Source organism: Aythya ferina (assembly GCF_964211825.1).
Source record: "Aythya ferina genome assembly, chromosome: 2".
Classification (NCBI taxonomy): Eukaryota; Metazoa; Chordata; class Aves; order Anseriformes; family Anatidae; genus Aythya; species Aythya ferina.
This window is the reverse complement of record NC_140297.1, coordinates 57791784-57807852: the sequence shown is the minus strand read 5'-3', so window position 1 is coordinate 57807852 and position 16069 is coordinate 57791784. Positions and strand designations below refer to the sequence as shown.

General features: G+C 43.8%; 1 protein-coding gene across 2 annotated transcripts in view; it reads left to right on the top strand.

Moving 5' to 3' along the window:
- VOPP1 (VOPP1 WW domain binding protein) overlaps window positions 1-16069 on the top strand; it is a 66226-nt gene that overhangs the window by 32910 nt on the left and 17247 nt on the right. For both annotated transcript variants that reach the window (XM_084509244.1, XM_084509243.1), the window contains exon 2: window positions 4285-4343. In XM_084509244.1, the coding sequence (XP_084365370.1) occupies window positions 4285-4343 (59 nt within the window). The remainder of the gene's footprint in view (window positions 1-4284; window positions 4344-16069) is intronic.

Below are 16069 nucleotides of genomic sequence, written 5' to 3'. Positions count from 1 at the left end.
GGCAGGAAACATGTTTCCTTTCTTAGAGGAAATCTGAGTGAATTTAGAGGCCACAGAAAAGCATGGCTTGCCATTCATATTGCTGTAGTCTGTCAGAGAAAACAGGCTACAAGAGAGATCCTGATTTATTTAAAAAGAAAGAAGTTATATGTTTTTTCTCTCCAAATATTCAATCTCAAGGAACGTATTCAAGCATCTGGCTAATTCACATACCATTAATTCTCTAAAGATTACATATGCACACCCAATTAGACCTGCATCATTTATTTAAAAAACGAACATACTTACGTATTTATATTTTATAGCTGCGCCAAATTGTTAAAGGACATAGAAGGAGGAATTTTATAAGCGAAATGTGCAGAGCTGTTCTCCTAGAAAAGTTGAAAGCCTCCACAGGGTCATAAGTAAGTTTAGTTTAAAAGTTGAAAGCCTCCACAGGGTCATAAGTAAGTTTAGTTTAACAACCATAAGCACACTTTTTTGTTGTTAGTGAATAGGTTCGTGGCTTTTTAAGGCATGAACAAACACTTCTAGAAACTCTGAGATGGTTTGGCTTCATACAGGAGCTCTCAGAGTGGGCACCAGCCTTGATGTCTGAGCTCCTATCTCATTAATGTGAGCTATCTCCCCTTTGTTTCTGTTTGCGGACTGGAATTAGTTGCTGCCAGCTGAGGTTTCTTAGCTGCCTCAGGGGTTTGTCTCAAACAACTGCAAGGATGTAATCCTCAAAAGACGGTGAGCATCAGACCCAGTGCTGGTGGCAGACATCCCCTTGTGAGCTCTCCAACAGCTCACGTCCAACCAGGAGCACCTCAATGCCTTGTGCCCCACCAGAAGGACCTGAATGCCTCACCTGCAACTCGAAGCACCTCACCATGTCTCTTGCCACAGGAAAGACCTTGATGTCTCCTGTTCCACAGGAAGGACCTCAACATTGTGCCTTCCACTAGCAACACCACCTCTGATGTTTCAGCAGTAGGACCTCAAGCTCTCGAGTGCCACCAACCAGCCTCGACGCAGGCTGGATTTTCGGGGCACTTACGGCCAGCTGCCTCTTGTGAGGCTGTAGGGTGACAGTGACTCTGTGGTGACATCAGAAGGCTCTTGGGGTGCCCCTGATGGCAGATCTTGGGGAATTAACATGACTGTTGTGAGAAAATGCTGACATGAAATGGCTGCTCATCTAGTCCAGTGCCCCTGCCTAGCAGATCACCTAGAGCACACTGAGCAGGATGGCATCTGGGTGGGTTTTGACTAACTCCAGAGAAGGAGACTCCACAGCCTCTCTGGGCAGCCTGTGCCAGTGCTCTGCCACCCTCACAGTACAGAAGTGCCCTCTCATATTCAGCTGGAACCTCCTGTGCTTCAGTTTATGCCCCCTGCCTTTCGTCCTGTCTCTGGGCTTCAACTGAAGAGAGACCTGATCCATCCTCTCAACACCCTCCCCTCAGATACTTATTTACATTTTGGGGACAAGACGCTGGAGAGCAGCCCCACAGAGAGGGATCTGGGGGTTGTGGCTGACAGCAAGCTGAATATGAGCCAGCAGTGTGCCCTGGCAGCCAGGAGGGCCAACCCTATCCAACCCTATCCTGTGGTGCATCAAGCACGGCATTGCTAGTCTGTTGAGGGAGGTGATTGTCCTGCTGTGCTCTGCGCTGGTGCGGCCTCACCTCGAGTACTGTGTGCAGCTCTGGGCACCACAGTACAAAAAGGACATTAAACTGTTGGGGAGTGTGCAGAGGAGGGATACAAAGATGGTGAAGGGCCTAGAGGGGAAGATGTATGAGGAGTGGCTGAGGACACTGAGCCTGTTCAGCCTGGAGAAGAGGAGGCCGAGGGGAGGCCTCATCGTGGCCCTCAGCGCTCCCTCATGAGGGGCAGTGAAGGGGCGGGCGCCGATCTGTTCTCTCTGGTGACAGCGATAGGGCCTGAGGGAATGCAGTCAAGCTGCAATAGGGGAGGTTCAGGCTGGATATTTAAAAAAAATCAGAATCAGGATCGTTCTAGGACCCAGAACAAAAATAAAGTCTGTGCACCAAAGAATTTTTAGTGTATGTGTCTAAGCCCTGTAAGCTGGAGGGAATAGTTATGTGCAAAACTTTCCTAGGCTAGAGCCTTTTTTTGGATAGCAGTGAGCATATTGGCTGTCTGAAGCAGAAAAGTCAAAATAAATCGAGGCAGAAACAGGATTTTTACAGCTTGGAAGATGTGGGAAGGGAGGAATCTTCCCAGTTCATTTCAGAGCTTGCAAAGTGGATTGAAGTGTGGGGAGGAGGGTGGCAGAACGAGCACTGAATATAAATGCCTCCTTTATGCTTGTAAAGGGTGTGCAGGCTCCACGGGCTCAGAAACGTTGCTGGGAAAACATCAATTAAAATGCTTGAGACTGATGAAGGCTTTAAGGATGTTGAGGTAAACAGTGAATCATATTGGTTCAGGAAGAAAAACATGTAGGAGTGTACACTGCAAGCTGGACTCCAAAATGAGACTTCCCAAGGGGATGACCTGCAGGTACTGGGGTTTTAGCCAGGGCTTGCTGATTTGCAGAGGAAAAGAGCCAAAGTATTTTGCTCTGTATCTGCAGTGGACCTGCTGAATTTACAATGGATATAGTTTTGTAGGGTGATACCAAGAGAAACTTGCCATACTTCTCATTTTAGAGTATGAGGAAACAGCAGGCTGATGACAGCATTCAGAAGAAAGGTTTCAGAAGTTGGAAGGTTCTGGGGGGGAAGGGGAATAGGGCAAATGTGGAAATAGCTCTCTGAATACCACTTGTTCCAGCAGCTGCTGTGGAGCCCTCCTGCATGCATTGCTGTAGTAGCAGCACAGATTTGAGAAGGGAATGAATGAGGAATCTGTTTGTCTTGTTTTGTTTTTCCGCAAAGGAAGAAACTCCAGTCCGTTCAACAGAACCTAAAGCTTGTGTATCTTGAGGGCTGGTGTGAGCCCGTCTTACGATTAGTGGACAGGCCTGATCACATGTATCAGAAATCTCCTTCTTCCCCCATCCCCATATTGGTCTCAGCAATTTAATCCATAGCAGTTTGTCTTCATGGGCTGTAATTGATCTGTCTGTGATTTAGCTCATCAGATGCTCGTTAAAGAGCTTGCAGCCTTTCTTATTCATGAGGAGTGAGAGTCAGAGATGTAAAAACGCTTTGTCTTTGTCTTAGCTGGATTCATTTAGTATTCTGGGATTCAGGGAGGCTAATAAACTTATATGAGCTATTATTTAAAGGTGAGCTGCCAAGTGAACATGAAGGATGATCCAAGTACTGCTGATGTGCGAGTGCTCCCTGACCTTGGGTGTCAGGTGTGAGCAGCAGAGAGCTGCTGTTCAAATCCCCTGAGATGACGCTTGCTGCTCTGTGGAGGGTGTCCCGGAACACCCAGTCCGAGTGCAACCAGATCATACAGCCTGTGGTGGAGCTTCTGCAGCCACATCTGCAAGGGAGACGGCATTTTATGCTAGCAGTGTCAGCAGGATACGCAGGAATATTCTGTGCCTTGGCTATGTAGTTTGGGCTTGACATCTGGTTTTGTTTTTTAAGCGCCGCTATTGTTCTTCGCTGCTGTCTGTACTCGAGCCGTGCCCGTAATGATGTGCGTTTCCCACACACGCCACGAGAATGCCTGTCACCATCCTTTAACAAGGATACGCTGACAGTCTGCAAGAGAGAACAATGCCCCCGGACTGCAGAAAGCAGTTTCCTTTCCCAGATGCCGTAATGAACGCTTGAAACATTTCCAAGGTGTAGGAAGACGAGCTGGGATCCTAGCATGGGCTCTCTGTTCTGTGCCTTTCCAAGCCTGGCTCCACACGCAGAGGATTCCACGAAGATGAGTAATTCCCTGCAATTAATGAATCCGCTCTGCACTCATACGCCTCGTGTCGTCAAACCCGGCATGCCTTGGAGGTCTCTTAAGTGACTACAGCCCTGATGGGCTCTTAAGTTCTCCAGATCCCGTTAAGACATGAGTTTTGCTGTGCAATTGGATACCGTATCAGAATCTATTAACCACGGTCATGAACTGTGGTAACCTTTGGGGCCCTGAAGACAAAGCCTGGTGTGAAGGCTCTGAATCCTAACAGGGCACGTTGCAGTTCCAATTAACTGAGTTCCCAGTTCTTGTGCGTGTTAGGATTGTGAAGTCTTTGAGAAAAGACACCTTTTCTAATTGCTCAAAGTTAGGGTATTTATAAGCACTCAGCGGTTGCGTTTAGAATTGCACATTGTCCGATGGAAATATTAATAATATTTCTTTCTTTCTTTGCAGTGTACAGAGGCCAAAAAGCATTGCTGGTATTTTGAAGGATTATATCCTACATATTATATGTAAGTAGTCATTACTTTACTGTTTGTGTTCTCTAGTGAGCAAGAGATAAGTGGATTCTTTCAGCTCTTAAAATGTTATTTTTTCATTAATGATGTTTCTTCCATAATTTCTTTGAGACCTTTTTTGTGTCTAACTTAAAAAGCAATGATGTAAGAAAGTTTCTTTCCCCAGCTTCCCTATGTATTGTCATGTATTTTCCCTTCCCCCTGTTAAAATAAAAGTAGAGACTTGTTTCCCCAGCCGACCTTTCCAGTTGAAAACAAAGTGTTGGATCTGAAACAGGTCTTATTTCAGGATGCTGAAAGGAAATGTAAGTAGAGCCGTGCGAGGACAGTTCTCCCTTTGTTTTGAACAAGGGCAGGTAAGCAGGCAGAATACCAAGAATGCTTTGAAAATAACTTTGTCCCTGTGGTAATACTGTTGTTTAATTTAGGGACTTGAGAAGATTTGTTATCCGTGGCATAACTGTCCTTTTGATGAGTGGCATCTACATTCACATCAGGCTTGGATGTGAACCAAATGTCAATGAACTGTAGGTGCATGATTGAAGATCTTTCTGAATCGCAGTTTTCTGTTTTAAATTGCCCACAGCGACAATAAAAAGGTGGAGGAAATGTGTGGGTGGGAGGTATTGTTCCTGTGGATTTGGGGGTAGGAAGGAGATAAATGCACTAGGCTTTGCCTCTGGGCTATATAACTTTACAAATGCAAACGCCTTTTAAACCTAAGTTGAAAAAAAAAGGGAGGGGGGAGGTGGTGGTGGAGGATTAGGTAGCAGCAACAGGTCATTGCTCCCTGAGCAAACTTTTCCTTGCTTCAGGGTAGGAAATTACTGTAATCCTGATGCTCTGCAGGAACCTTCCTCACTTTTCTTCTCCACTTTGTCTGCCAGAAGCAGGAGAGAAATGCTAGAGACAAAAAGCAGCCAGGAAGTCAGGCAAGAAACAAAGCTCACTGAAAGAATGAAACGCTGTGTGGTTTAATCATCTGTGATCTCGAATATTAACTGGTTAGGAAGTGTTTGGGCCGAGAATTTATTGTCTTCTTTTTTTCAGGTGACTGAAATGTTGAGAATTACTCATAAATGGTTGGCCAGAACAGATGGGTGAATTTCAATGAGTTAATTTTCTTTGCTGTACTAATAACAGCAGGACGTTGGTTCCACCTACATTTTATTTTGTTGCAACGTGGGAAAGAAGCTGGGGTGTTATGAAACCCCCCCCCGTACCTTGACATTCAGGAGTGTGTTATTCATCATCACCTTGGCGTTCTGCTTACGTTTCTGCCCGCGTGTTTTTGCAGGCAGTGTTTGTCTTCCTTGTTAATGCAAAGGGGTAGCTGCTTGGGTGCTGGGTGTCAGCTCAGACTCTTCATGCCACAGGTGCACACAGACCGAGCCCTGAGAAGAAGGGAGTACAAAGGGGATAATCGCTATCTGCAATAGATCTAATGCACACAAGGTTGCTTTTTAATTGGTTTTCATTTGGTAACTCGTTTACTGTTTTCTTTGTGTGCTGAAATGGATTCTCTTGCAGAAAAGCGGCATGTTTATTTTCCAGTTCATCAAAGAGGTTAATTGGAATCGCACACGGCTTTGCACATTGGAAGGAAGAAAGTTGTGAATAAAACTGAGAACTGGGAGAGGGGCTGTGGCGTTGGAGGGGGGTGGTTGTTACAAAGAATTGCTTCCTTTAGAGATTTTTATTTGGTTTGATTTATAATGTGGAGGGAAATCTGTTGGCTGTGTCAGGTCAATCAGAACACGGCTCCTCATAATTGTGTTTGTTGTGGTAGTTGCTACAGCACCCTATTATCTGAGACATTGCATAAATGCGTGGTAATTGCCAGTCTGCTGGACAATGCAAATAAATGGAAGAAGGAAGAGGGAAGGGGTGGGATGCGTACGCTCAGAGATTATTGTGATGGTGATGAGCGTCATATTGATGCCTTTGTTACTATTGTGATTATGGGTTTAAGTGGGGAAGAAGAAACACTAAAGAAAAGCAATTTGGAGATGATAAAGCTCAGAGGGTAGATGAGGTTGACAAGTGAAGAAGTATGAAAGGGAGGGGAGAGTCTATGTGAGTGTAGAGGAGCTCTGAAGTTTTAAAAGGGGGAAGAGGCATGCTCCAAAACTGTAAGAAAGTCATTAATCTCTGCAATGCCTGGAGTTTCCTGCTTTGTTATGTTTGCAATTTCACATCCTACTGGATAGGATCGCTCACTGCTTCCTAGCTGTGCTGCTTTTCAACACCTGCATGGCAAAGGAGATGCACAACAGCAGTCTTGGTATTTTAGGGCGAATTCCCATTGCTTTGGCATTTCTTTGACCGTTCATGGAGTTAATTCAATTTGTTAGTCCCCCAGAAAGTACTTCATTTTAGCAGATTAAAGTCAGTGTTGAATCAGCTTGGTACAGTTTCTGGCGAATGCTGGTGAAATGGGAGGGAAGGCGGGAGCATTATGCATTTTGTGGGGGAGGACGCATGAAAAGGATCTCCACCATTAGCATATGGTGGTTAGATGTTAAATCATCTGAAGCTGGTGCATCTAATGTGTAACTGCATCTTGAGTGTTTCCTCTGTGCAAACCTAGATCTGGAATGTGCTGTAGGGAAGTGGGTTTTATTTTATCTTACGGGCTGCTGCTCCAGAAAATGATAAGAAGCAGATATATTTAGTCACCCAGGTTCATAATAGATTCTATTCCATTTTATCTCTGGTTTTGTAACAGAAGTTTTTTCCACACAGTTAACATATGTAGTCTGTCCTTTGGTCTCGAGATTATCTTGGGAGACTTATGACACCCAGCAGTGCAGTCCTTAATGATTTCCCTGTGGTTTCAGGCCCGTGCTGACAGTATGTCATGTCTCTCTTGGAGACACTTTGTATTCAGACGAGTAGATTAGCTTGTCAGCTCGGAAATAGGAAGTCCTGTGTGGGTTCAGAGATCTCCTGTGGTAGACTTGGGGCAAGGCCTCCCTGGACTGGCATGTCAGCGTGCCATATCTCTTCTGGGGAGGCATTTCTTCCTAGAAGGCTCCTCTTTTCTTAAACTTGCGCAAAGTAACAGAAATCCGAGGTGGCCTCTCATATGAAATGGTTGTGAACTTCTGATAAAAGTTAAGTGGCAGAATAGCTGAGATAATCTTCCCTGTAAAGCCTCCACTTCAGCTATCCAAAGCCAGAGATAAGGTTGTTTCTGCTAAGCAAAAGGAGCGTGATAAGAAATCAGAACGCTAAAATAAGTGTCCTGGACAGACAGCTAGACTGGGGACAAAATTTGCAGACAACAGTCTTTTCTGTAACTGGAGTGTTTGGTTTCTATTTTGTGTGTGTGTGTGTGTGTGTTTTTAATTCAGCATGTCTTCTACTGTAATTATTTTGAAAAGAAAACGCTGTTGCAAGTGTTGCTCAAAACCTTGAAATGTGTTGATTATATTTTCTATACTAAAAGCAGAGGTGGAAGTCTCTATTATAGAAGTGATCATATATCTATCTCTCTGTCTAAGTAGCTAATGGTATTGATACTCCTTTAATATTTTTCCAGTGGCCATAATTGTTGGAGCCTTCATAAATGAGTGATAAGCTATAGTTTAATGTGTTTGTTTTTTTGTTTTTCCAGATAGATTTTTATTTCTTCAGGCAATTATGGGGAATTATGAGGATAATTTTCCCAAGTTTTCTAATGCTGCTCTGTGAATCTGTTAACTTAAGGTATAGCTTATTTCAGGCTGGAAGCCTTCATGAAAGTGTGCCAGGATTTTTAGAGACACACTGCAGCTTGGCTGTTGATACAGAGAATTTCCAAGAGAACTCTTAATTTACTTCTTTAACCTAACCAACTAGTTGCCTGAGTCATGAGATACTGTCAGTTGGTTACTTCTCTCTTGCTTCAGCAAAATATTTATTTCTGTGGTCAGGGAAAATAAGTAAACACAAATTAAACTGGGCAAGGAATTAGTCATTGAATTCTAATTTTTGTCCTTTGGAAAAGAAGACAGTCAAATTATCCATGACTGTGCTGAACGAATGAGATCCTACGCCTTGTTTGGATGCACAAGAAGCAGTTCAGAACAGGCTTGTCTCTGATTCTCGACAAGGATCATCGTCCTACCCGCACTTAAACTAGCTCAGTCTTGTTCTAGATGTAGTTGAAGTGCTGGCAGTTGGCAGAGGAGACCGTCGAGATACTTCTCCGACTTGACACAGCGAATAATGACACAGAACGCAGCACAGCAAGTGCATGAGATTGCCAAATCTTCTCCTCTGGATACAAAGGCCAGCAGCATTGAAGATACATTCACTGATGAGGAGTAGTTTGATTAGAATAATTACGAATGTGTATCTTACTGCAGGGTCAAGTGTGCTCCAGGTATGACTGACCAATCCCTCAGGGCTTTTCTGTTTATTTTTCCTCCTGTTGTTAGCTACCATCACATCTAATGAAGTGATAAAATCCAGATGCTGGAACCTGCATGTTTCTAATCCTTTCCTTTCCAGACGCTGTGGCATATTTATAAAGCAGCACGAATGTTTTTGAGTGTGAGTGGTAAGCACATGTTCAGGGGAATGGAAATACAGCAGGTTAGTGAAGTAGTCCCCCACAGTCAGGGGGATTGGCTGACTTAAAGGGAGAACAGGATTGTGATGTTATCCAGCACTGAGTTAGCATTGTTTCAGATCATCCCGGTGAATTATTGTGTGCTGAAGTTTTTAACGATGTGATATTGTAAGAGAAGTAGTGAGGAAAGGAGAATAACTCTGCCCAAGAGATTTGGAGAGTAATTCAGATGGGAAGGGCTCTCAGGGGATCTCCAGTCCAGCCTCAGAAACAGTGTCAGCCATGAGGCCAGACTAGGTTGCCCTGGGCTTCATCCAGTTGGGGCTTGGGAAAACCTCCAACGAAAGCGAGAGCACAGCCTCTCTGGGCAGTACACTCTGTTGCCTGCCTGTCCTCATGGTGAATAAGTGTGTTTTTTTTGTGTGTGTTTCCCACATATTAAGTCAGACCCTCCTTTGTGTACATTCATCCTCTGCTGTTGTCCCACCCTTCACCGCCAGGACAAGCCTGAGGCCATCTTCTCTTATTGCTGCTGTGGCACACTGCTGGCTTGTGTTTAGCTTGCTAGGTGCCGTGATCCCCTTGGGCCTTTCCAGTAGATCTGCCCCACAACCTGCAGGATGTTCATCCTTCCCACGGGCAAGGCTTTTGTGTTTGTCTTTGCTCATTTTCATGAGGTTCCTGTCAAGTCATTCCTCCAGTTAGTCCGAGTCTTGGAGTGGCGGCCCTGCCCTTGAGCTTACTGCCTGATCCTCCCCAAGTTTGGTGTCATCTTGTGGGCTTGGTGAGAGCACCAAATCGCCAATTACAGCGACACACTTGTCAACAGAACAAGTCCAGGCCTCTGTGCTACCATCAGGGGTTACTGCATCTTCTCCAGGGGGAGTGGGGCCCATAGGCCACTGTTCTCTGAAGTGTGGGAGGCCTTGCTAAGGTCAAAGTAAGAGACATCTGCTCTCTGGCTTGTCTACAGATACCATTGTTTTACCCTAGAAGGCCTTTAGGCTTGTCAGGTGTGATTTACCCTTGGTAAATTTACCTATGATGACTGCTTTCAGTCACTTTATTCTCCTTCCTATGCCCAAAAACATGTATCAGGAGGACTCAGTCCCTTTTTTTTTTTTTTTTTTAATTTATTTTTTGCCAGCAGCTGAAATGAGTCTGGCTGCTTTATGGTCCTCCAGATCATACTTTTGACCTGTTTTTTTCCTTCCACTGCTAGTGTAGGAACAGGAGCTCTTCTTGCTGTTCTTGGTGTCCCTTGCAAGTATCAGTTTTAGGTGAGGCTTGGCTTTCCAAATATCATCTCAGCTTGTGCATGTGATGTTTCCTAAACTCCTTTGGAGCCTGCACCTGGTTCCACCTCTTGAATACTGACTTTTTGCGTTGGATGAGCTCTGACATGTGCTTGCTGTGTAAGTATGTTTTGGCTGGTTGTTGGTGTGCTGTTACATGGAAGACCTCCAGAAAAGAACAAAAAAGAACAAAAAAAAAAAAAAAAAAAAAAAAGTGAAGAACAGAAGGGGAGTGTCATCTTGTAACCTAATTCCTGTTATCCGACGCAGGACCTGAATTCATGTTAAAAGCCTGTGCAGACAGAAATACAGTATTTTTAGACTAATATGTTGCTGCCATGGCAGGTAGTTTATTGCATATAGCTTACAGCTGCACATGTACACAATTATGTTAACTATCTATTTAATATTTCATTTGGAATTATTTAAGAATTTATAAATCTAAAAAATGAATGCATTGAACATAAATAATCTTTGCAAGCGTATGTTCTGCAGTGTATAGGAACAGTCCATTCTTTTTCGTATTTTAGAGAAGAAAGCTGATTGTATTTTTTTCCCTGTGGCTTTTGAAATAAATTTCTTGTGTATTTCCCCGTAATTCTCTTCTTCTGCTGATTAAATTTTGTTGTATTTATCACACAGTTGTATTCATCTGGGTTTTGAATGTAAGCCCTTAGTCACTCGGTGGCCAGTCTGTAACAATAGTTCTGTATTTACCAAGAGCCTGGAAAATGTTCCAGGTGGAAACAATAGACAAGTTCTCTCTCACCCTTACTCGGAGAGCTCAGGAAGCAATTCTTCTGTCAAAGTGTGTACAGGAGGACGGGGAAAAACCCACCATCCAGACAGGGGCTGTGTTGCTTTATGGGCGTTACGTTCTGTGCTCCGCATCCTGTTGTGTTTACTGCTTTTAATTAAGTTGGCTTTCCTGATGATACGCTTAGCTTTCCAATTGCAATTACAGCTGCACGAAATGTCAGCAGGTGTGTGCTTAGGGCAGTAATCTAGCTGTTGATTTATTCTTCCATTTGATTGGGAAGCAGCATGGGAGGGAGAGGGGATGCAGCGTAGCAGTTTTTTGCACGATTCCAGGCATCTCGAATGGCTGGCACAGTACAGAAACAGAGACCTGGATTTGGGCCAGGGCTACCAATTTAGCAGCTACAGGAAGGGCCTGTTTGTATACGTAGTTCAACTCAGGAATGAAAGTGTGTGGATTGTCTGAAGCAAAGCAGCAGGAACTATCAGGCCATCTACATGTATATAAAGGCAACAGACCCCCACCACCGTTGCTCAGCCCTGTGTGGTCTTAAACAGTAATGATGCAAAACACCACTGCTAGCTTCAATTCTCCATGTCCTTACACTTCTCACTTCAAATAAGGCGCTGGATTCCCTTGATGTTGACAAATCTGTGGATGTTACAGTCCTGAGCACCGTAATCACCCACCTACTGGATAGAAGCCTTGGATTTTCTTTGATGGATCAGTTGTCCTGTGCACAACCTGGGGTGAGTCAGGCTACCAGATTTCCAAAAAGGTTAGCTTGTAAGAGTGGCTCCTGCTGAGGGGTGAGGAATTTAATATCGCTGCCTTCACAGGCAGTCAAGCAGGTGACTGACCAAATTTGAGATGTGAAGGTCTCGTCTTGTCTCACTCAGAGCTGGAGGTTTACCAGGTGTAGGCAGCTTATTCTGAGAGGAAAAAAAAAAAAAAAAAAAAAAAAGAGAGGAAGGAGGGAAAGGAGGCAGTCTGTCTCTTTGTGAATACTCCTCTGGGAGAGGTGAGGCCTGAAATCAGAGTGCCTTAGGTGGAGCAGGAAATGCAGTCCTACTCCCTTGTACTTCCACAGTTGTGACTTATCCTGAGTGAGCCTCTGTTTCCAGCTGGAGCTGTTTGGCTTGAAATGTTCCTCAGAGCACTAACTCTTCCATGTCCCAGGAGGAACCCTAATGCACGGTGGAGAGGCAATTTCTCCTGGCTTCCCTGCGCCAAGAAGCACTGGGCCCTAAAGTCATCGCGACATTTCTAACCCTTTCTGGACAGGGAGAGCTTGGATGAAAAGTTTGAAAGACTCAATAGCACCTAACTGCTGGCCATTAGCACCTACGTCCTTCCCTGTGCTTGATCCTGTGGTGGCTTGTCAAAGCAGAAGGGTTGGCTCTGCCCTTTGTTGGAGTTTAACACCGATACAAATTCCTGGACACCCGTCACCCTCTGCCAGGAGATTGCTTGTAATCTCCTGAAGCAGATAAGGGATTAGGTGCAATAAGGGCTGCTGGCCCACTGGGAGAAGTTGGAGATTTGAAGAACTAATGGTGTGCTTAATATGGGGCCTGATGGTTAACTGTGAGCCCTTCTGGTTCCTGCTGGTATGAGAAATTTACATGTCCAGCTTCAGAAAATTAAAACCTGTCATGGTACAGTTTATCTGTGTCTTCCTTTGGCTAGAACCTTAAATTAGGCTGTTTCTCTGCTTTGTTCTGCTGCAGAAAGGCCTGCAGCCTTGTTAAAACTCAGGTGCTTGAGGTGCTGTCTGCTGCCACTGGTGGATAAAGCCCAGAGCCACAGTAGGAGCAGAGAAAATGGCTAGATGTGTGTGTGCGGGCCAGGAAGCCAGGAGACTTTCAACCTTTACAGACAACAAAAAGAAAATCCCTCTGCAGGGTGGCTTTCCTCTTGGGGTCTAAGAGGAGAGAGCTGAGGATATGCCAAGCCATTGGGTAGCAGAAGGTTGGTGGCGTGGCTGGTTTGGTAGGAGCAGCTGAGCAAATACTTCTCAGCTCATACGAAGTAGGGAAGGTTTTACTGTATTCTGCTTGAGTTCTTGCACAGAGATAGTGTTTTATAAGCTCTTCACCTAAAGAAGTGAGAAATAACTCATTTTTCATCTGCTGCCTGCTCTTGTTTTTCATGTTTGTGTGAAAGACAGGGGTCAAGTATCTTGTCTCATTGTGGGAGATTTTAATTGTGCCAAAGCAGACAGAAATCTAATCTGAGCAAATATCAGTTCTGTCTCTGTTATTTCTACCCATTAGAAAAAGATTACCTGAAAGCCCCTTTCCTTCTTTTTGCCTTAACATTTTAACTAGTTAAGAGCTGGGTGATTTCAGGTACCTGGTTACTCTATCTCGAGTACCCCCCTGGTTACCAGCAGCAGTTTTTTACTTCAAGTGCAGATGTTCCCCTGAGGTCCCAGCTGCATTTCATCTATGAAGCAGTTACATTCCTTATAATTATATTAGCCAAAATCACCAACATATTAAAATATGCTGTTCTTACATGCACTCAGAGATCACCTTTGCTATGTGTGAGAAACACAAGAGTGATTTACCCAAGCAAAGCCAATGGCTGACAGAAAGGTAATCAGATTGTTGCACTCAGCTACTGAACCAGTGATTTTCAATCTGTTTCAATTTTTTTGGCCCTAAATCTTATCAGGAGGGGTGCATGCCTTTGCATAGCAAATGTAGGTGTGGTTGCGGTAGGCTTGCTTCTGCGGTTTACTGTGATCCCTCTGAAAGTTTTGGTTCTCCTCAACATTAGGTGGTAAGATAAAGACCTTTTTAATAGATCACTCCTAGTCAAAGGTATCTTATTTGTAGCGTGAGTGTAAGCACGCTCAACATGGATGGTTTTGGGTGCTGAGAGCCTGTGACTACAGGTAACTATGACGAGGTTGTCTCCTTCCTCAAAATTAGCCAAATTAAAATTATGCCAGGGAGACAACCAGCTCTAAGACTGAGGCTGGAAAGCAGATGTTGTCCATCACTTCGCTCTACCAGCCAAAGACTTTGCACTTGCTGCTGTTCCTCAAGCATTTTGGTGGATGACAGTGGAGGGATATGGCATTCACATTGTGGCATCTTTCTGGAAAGAGATTAAACCACTTTGGGACTTGCTGTGAAAAGTTACTTGGGTGAGACACCTGAATTGGAGTCTGTATTTTCAGGAGCGTACTCAACAATTTCCATGCTCAGTGGGGGCTGCTATAGCAAAAATGGATTCCTTGAGATAACCTCTCCACCATATGTGTAATGCTAAGCTCCTTCACTTGTCTGGTCTTTAGTCGATAACCTGGGTTTTCATTTCCATAGTTGTACAGGCAGCGGCTTTCTTTTGAAAACATTAAAAAACAAACAAACAAACAAAAAACAACACACACTTATTTTCCTGTCGTTGAACAAATAAATACGTATGCATACTTCAGCTGTCTGCCTTCATTTGTTTAACAGTAGCAGACCTGATTTGAAGGCCCAGCATAGGGTCTGCATGGAGGTGACCCAGTCTCAGTGGCTTATCCCTTCCAGTTCTTATGAACACTCGTGGATCTCCTTCTGGTGTTTTGCCTATGCCAGTATTAGGACCACAGCTGGGACTTTCTTAGCTTCATCTGATGCTACTAGACGTGTCCCACAAATCTTTCTCTTATGTTCTTAATTTCAGTCTCTTGCTACGCCCTCTGTTACTTATATTTAACTCTTGGTTCTAGCAAGGGGTCATAAATGATGCAGCAATCATTTAACTTATCACTGGCATGCAGCCTTTTTTGGAATCACAGTCAGGCTTGTCTACAGGATGCAAGTTAGAAATCATGCAGTTTACTGTATTTAAAGGACTTAATGGTTGTGGGTTTTTCGTGGTTTTCTTTCACCCTTCCTTCCTCTCTCCCTGTGTCTAGAGCAGGCTTTCTGCCACCACATGTGGATTAACAATTTATATTTTGTTATATGCTTCCAAAAGATATTGCTAGTCAAACGTCTTTAATGTTAAATCAGATTTTGGCACAATATGATGCAAATAGTTTAGAGAGGAAAACTAGGAATGTTACAGCTTGCATTTTAAAGGGATAGTGTTGATGGGGAATAAGTTAGACCACTACGACCATACAGTCTACTAAAGACTGTAATCCGTGTTTACCTCTTTAATTTATCCAGTTTTCATCAAGTGCTGTTCAGGGAATTGCTTTTAGATGCAGTTCTTTCCTTCAGCAGCTCTGCTAAGAAGGGACTTGTTTGGTTATGTAGATGCACGTATAAATGAAAAAATAGCTTCTGGATTGTTAAATCAAGCAGTGGTTATCTGCAGAACACGTGCAAGTACAGGATTTAGTTTTGGGGCTTGGGTCATACCCTATACCCTTCATGTGAAATTTCATGCTTTGCTTGTCCGTTAAGGAATGAAGTTTGGCGTCATGATTTAAGTGAAAACACATGTAAAAAGGTTGTTGCTGTGATCTTACAGAGTGTAACTTTGATCCCTGACACAGCAGTTCCTCAGTGTGCTAGTAATGCACGTAGTTAGACGTGGAGATGCATTCATTTCACTCCACTGAATTATGAATGAAAAGATGTACCTTCTAAATCATAAATCACGGTGCGGGCAGTTTCTAAAAAAGAGAACATATGCTTGGTGAAGTTGCAGATTAGCAAAGCAACTAGTGGATCATGTCTTATCCTACATAATGGATTAAATTTTGATCTACGATGCAGGCATCGCCCTGGGGAAATGCAGATCTTGGATCATTGTTTATGTGTGAAAGCGGGAAATTGGCTTTAAAGTAGTCTTCTGTAGGGGATGAACTCAGTCCAGTTTAGATTGATCGTATAGCTCATTCCTCAAGAATGCAATTCTGTCATAACCAATGTGTCCAGTTTAAGGAAGACAGAGACAAACGTGACAAATATTCTTTTAATTCCAAGCAACTCTTCTGCTTGTTTGTTTGTTTTCGAGTAAAATTGCCCCAAAGCAAAATTTTAATCCAGCATGAAAGGCAGACAGATGTTCCAGGGGGCTGTAACTGTTGGGACTGCTGTGCAGAAGGTATACCAGCACTAGGCACAACCAGTCCTTCACTGTTAAGCAGAGC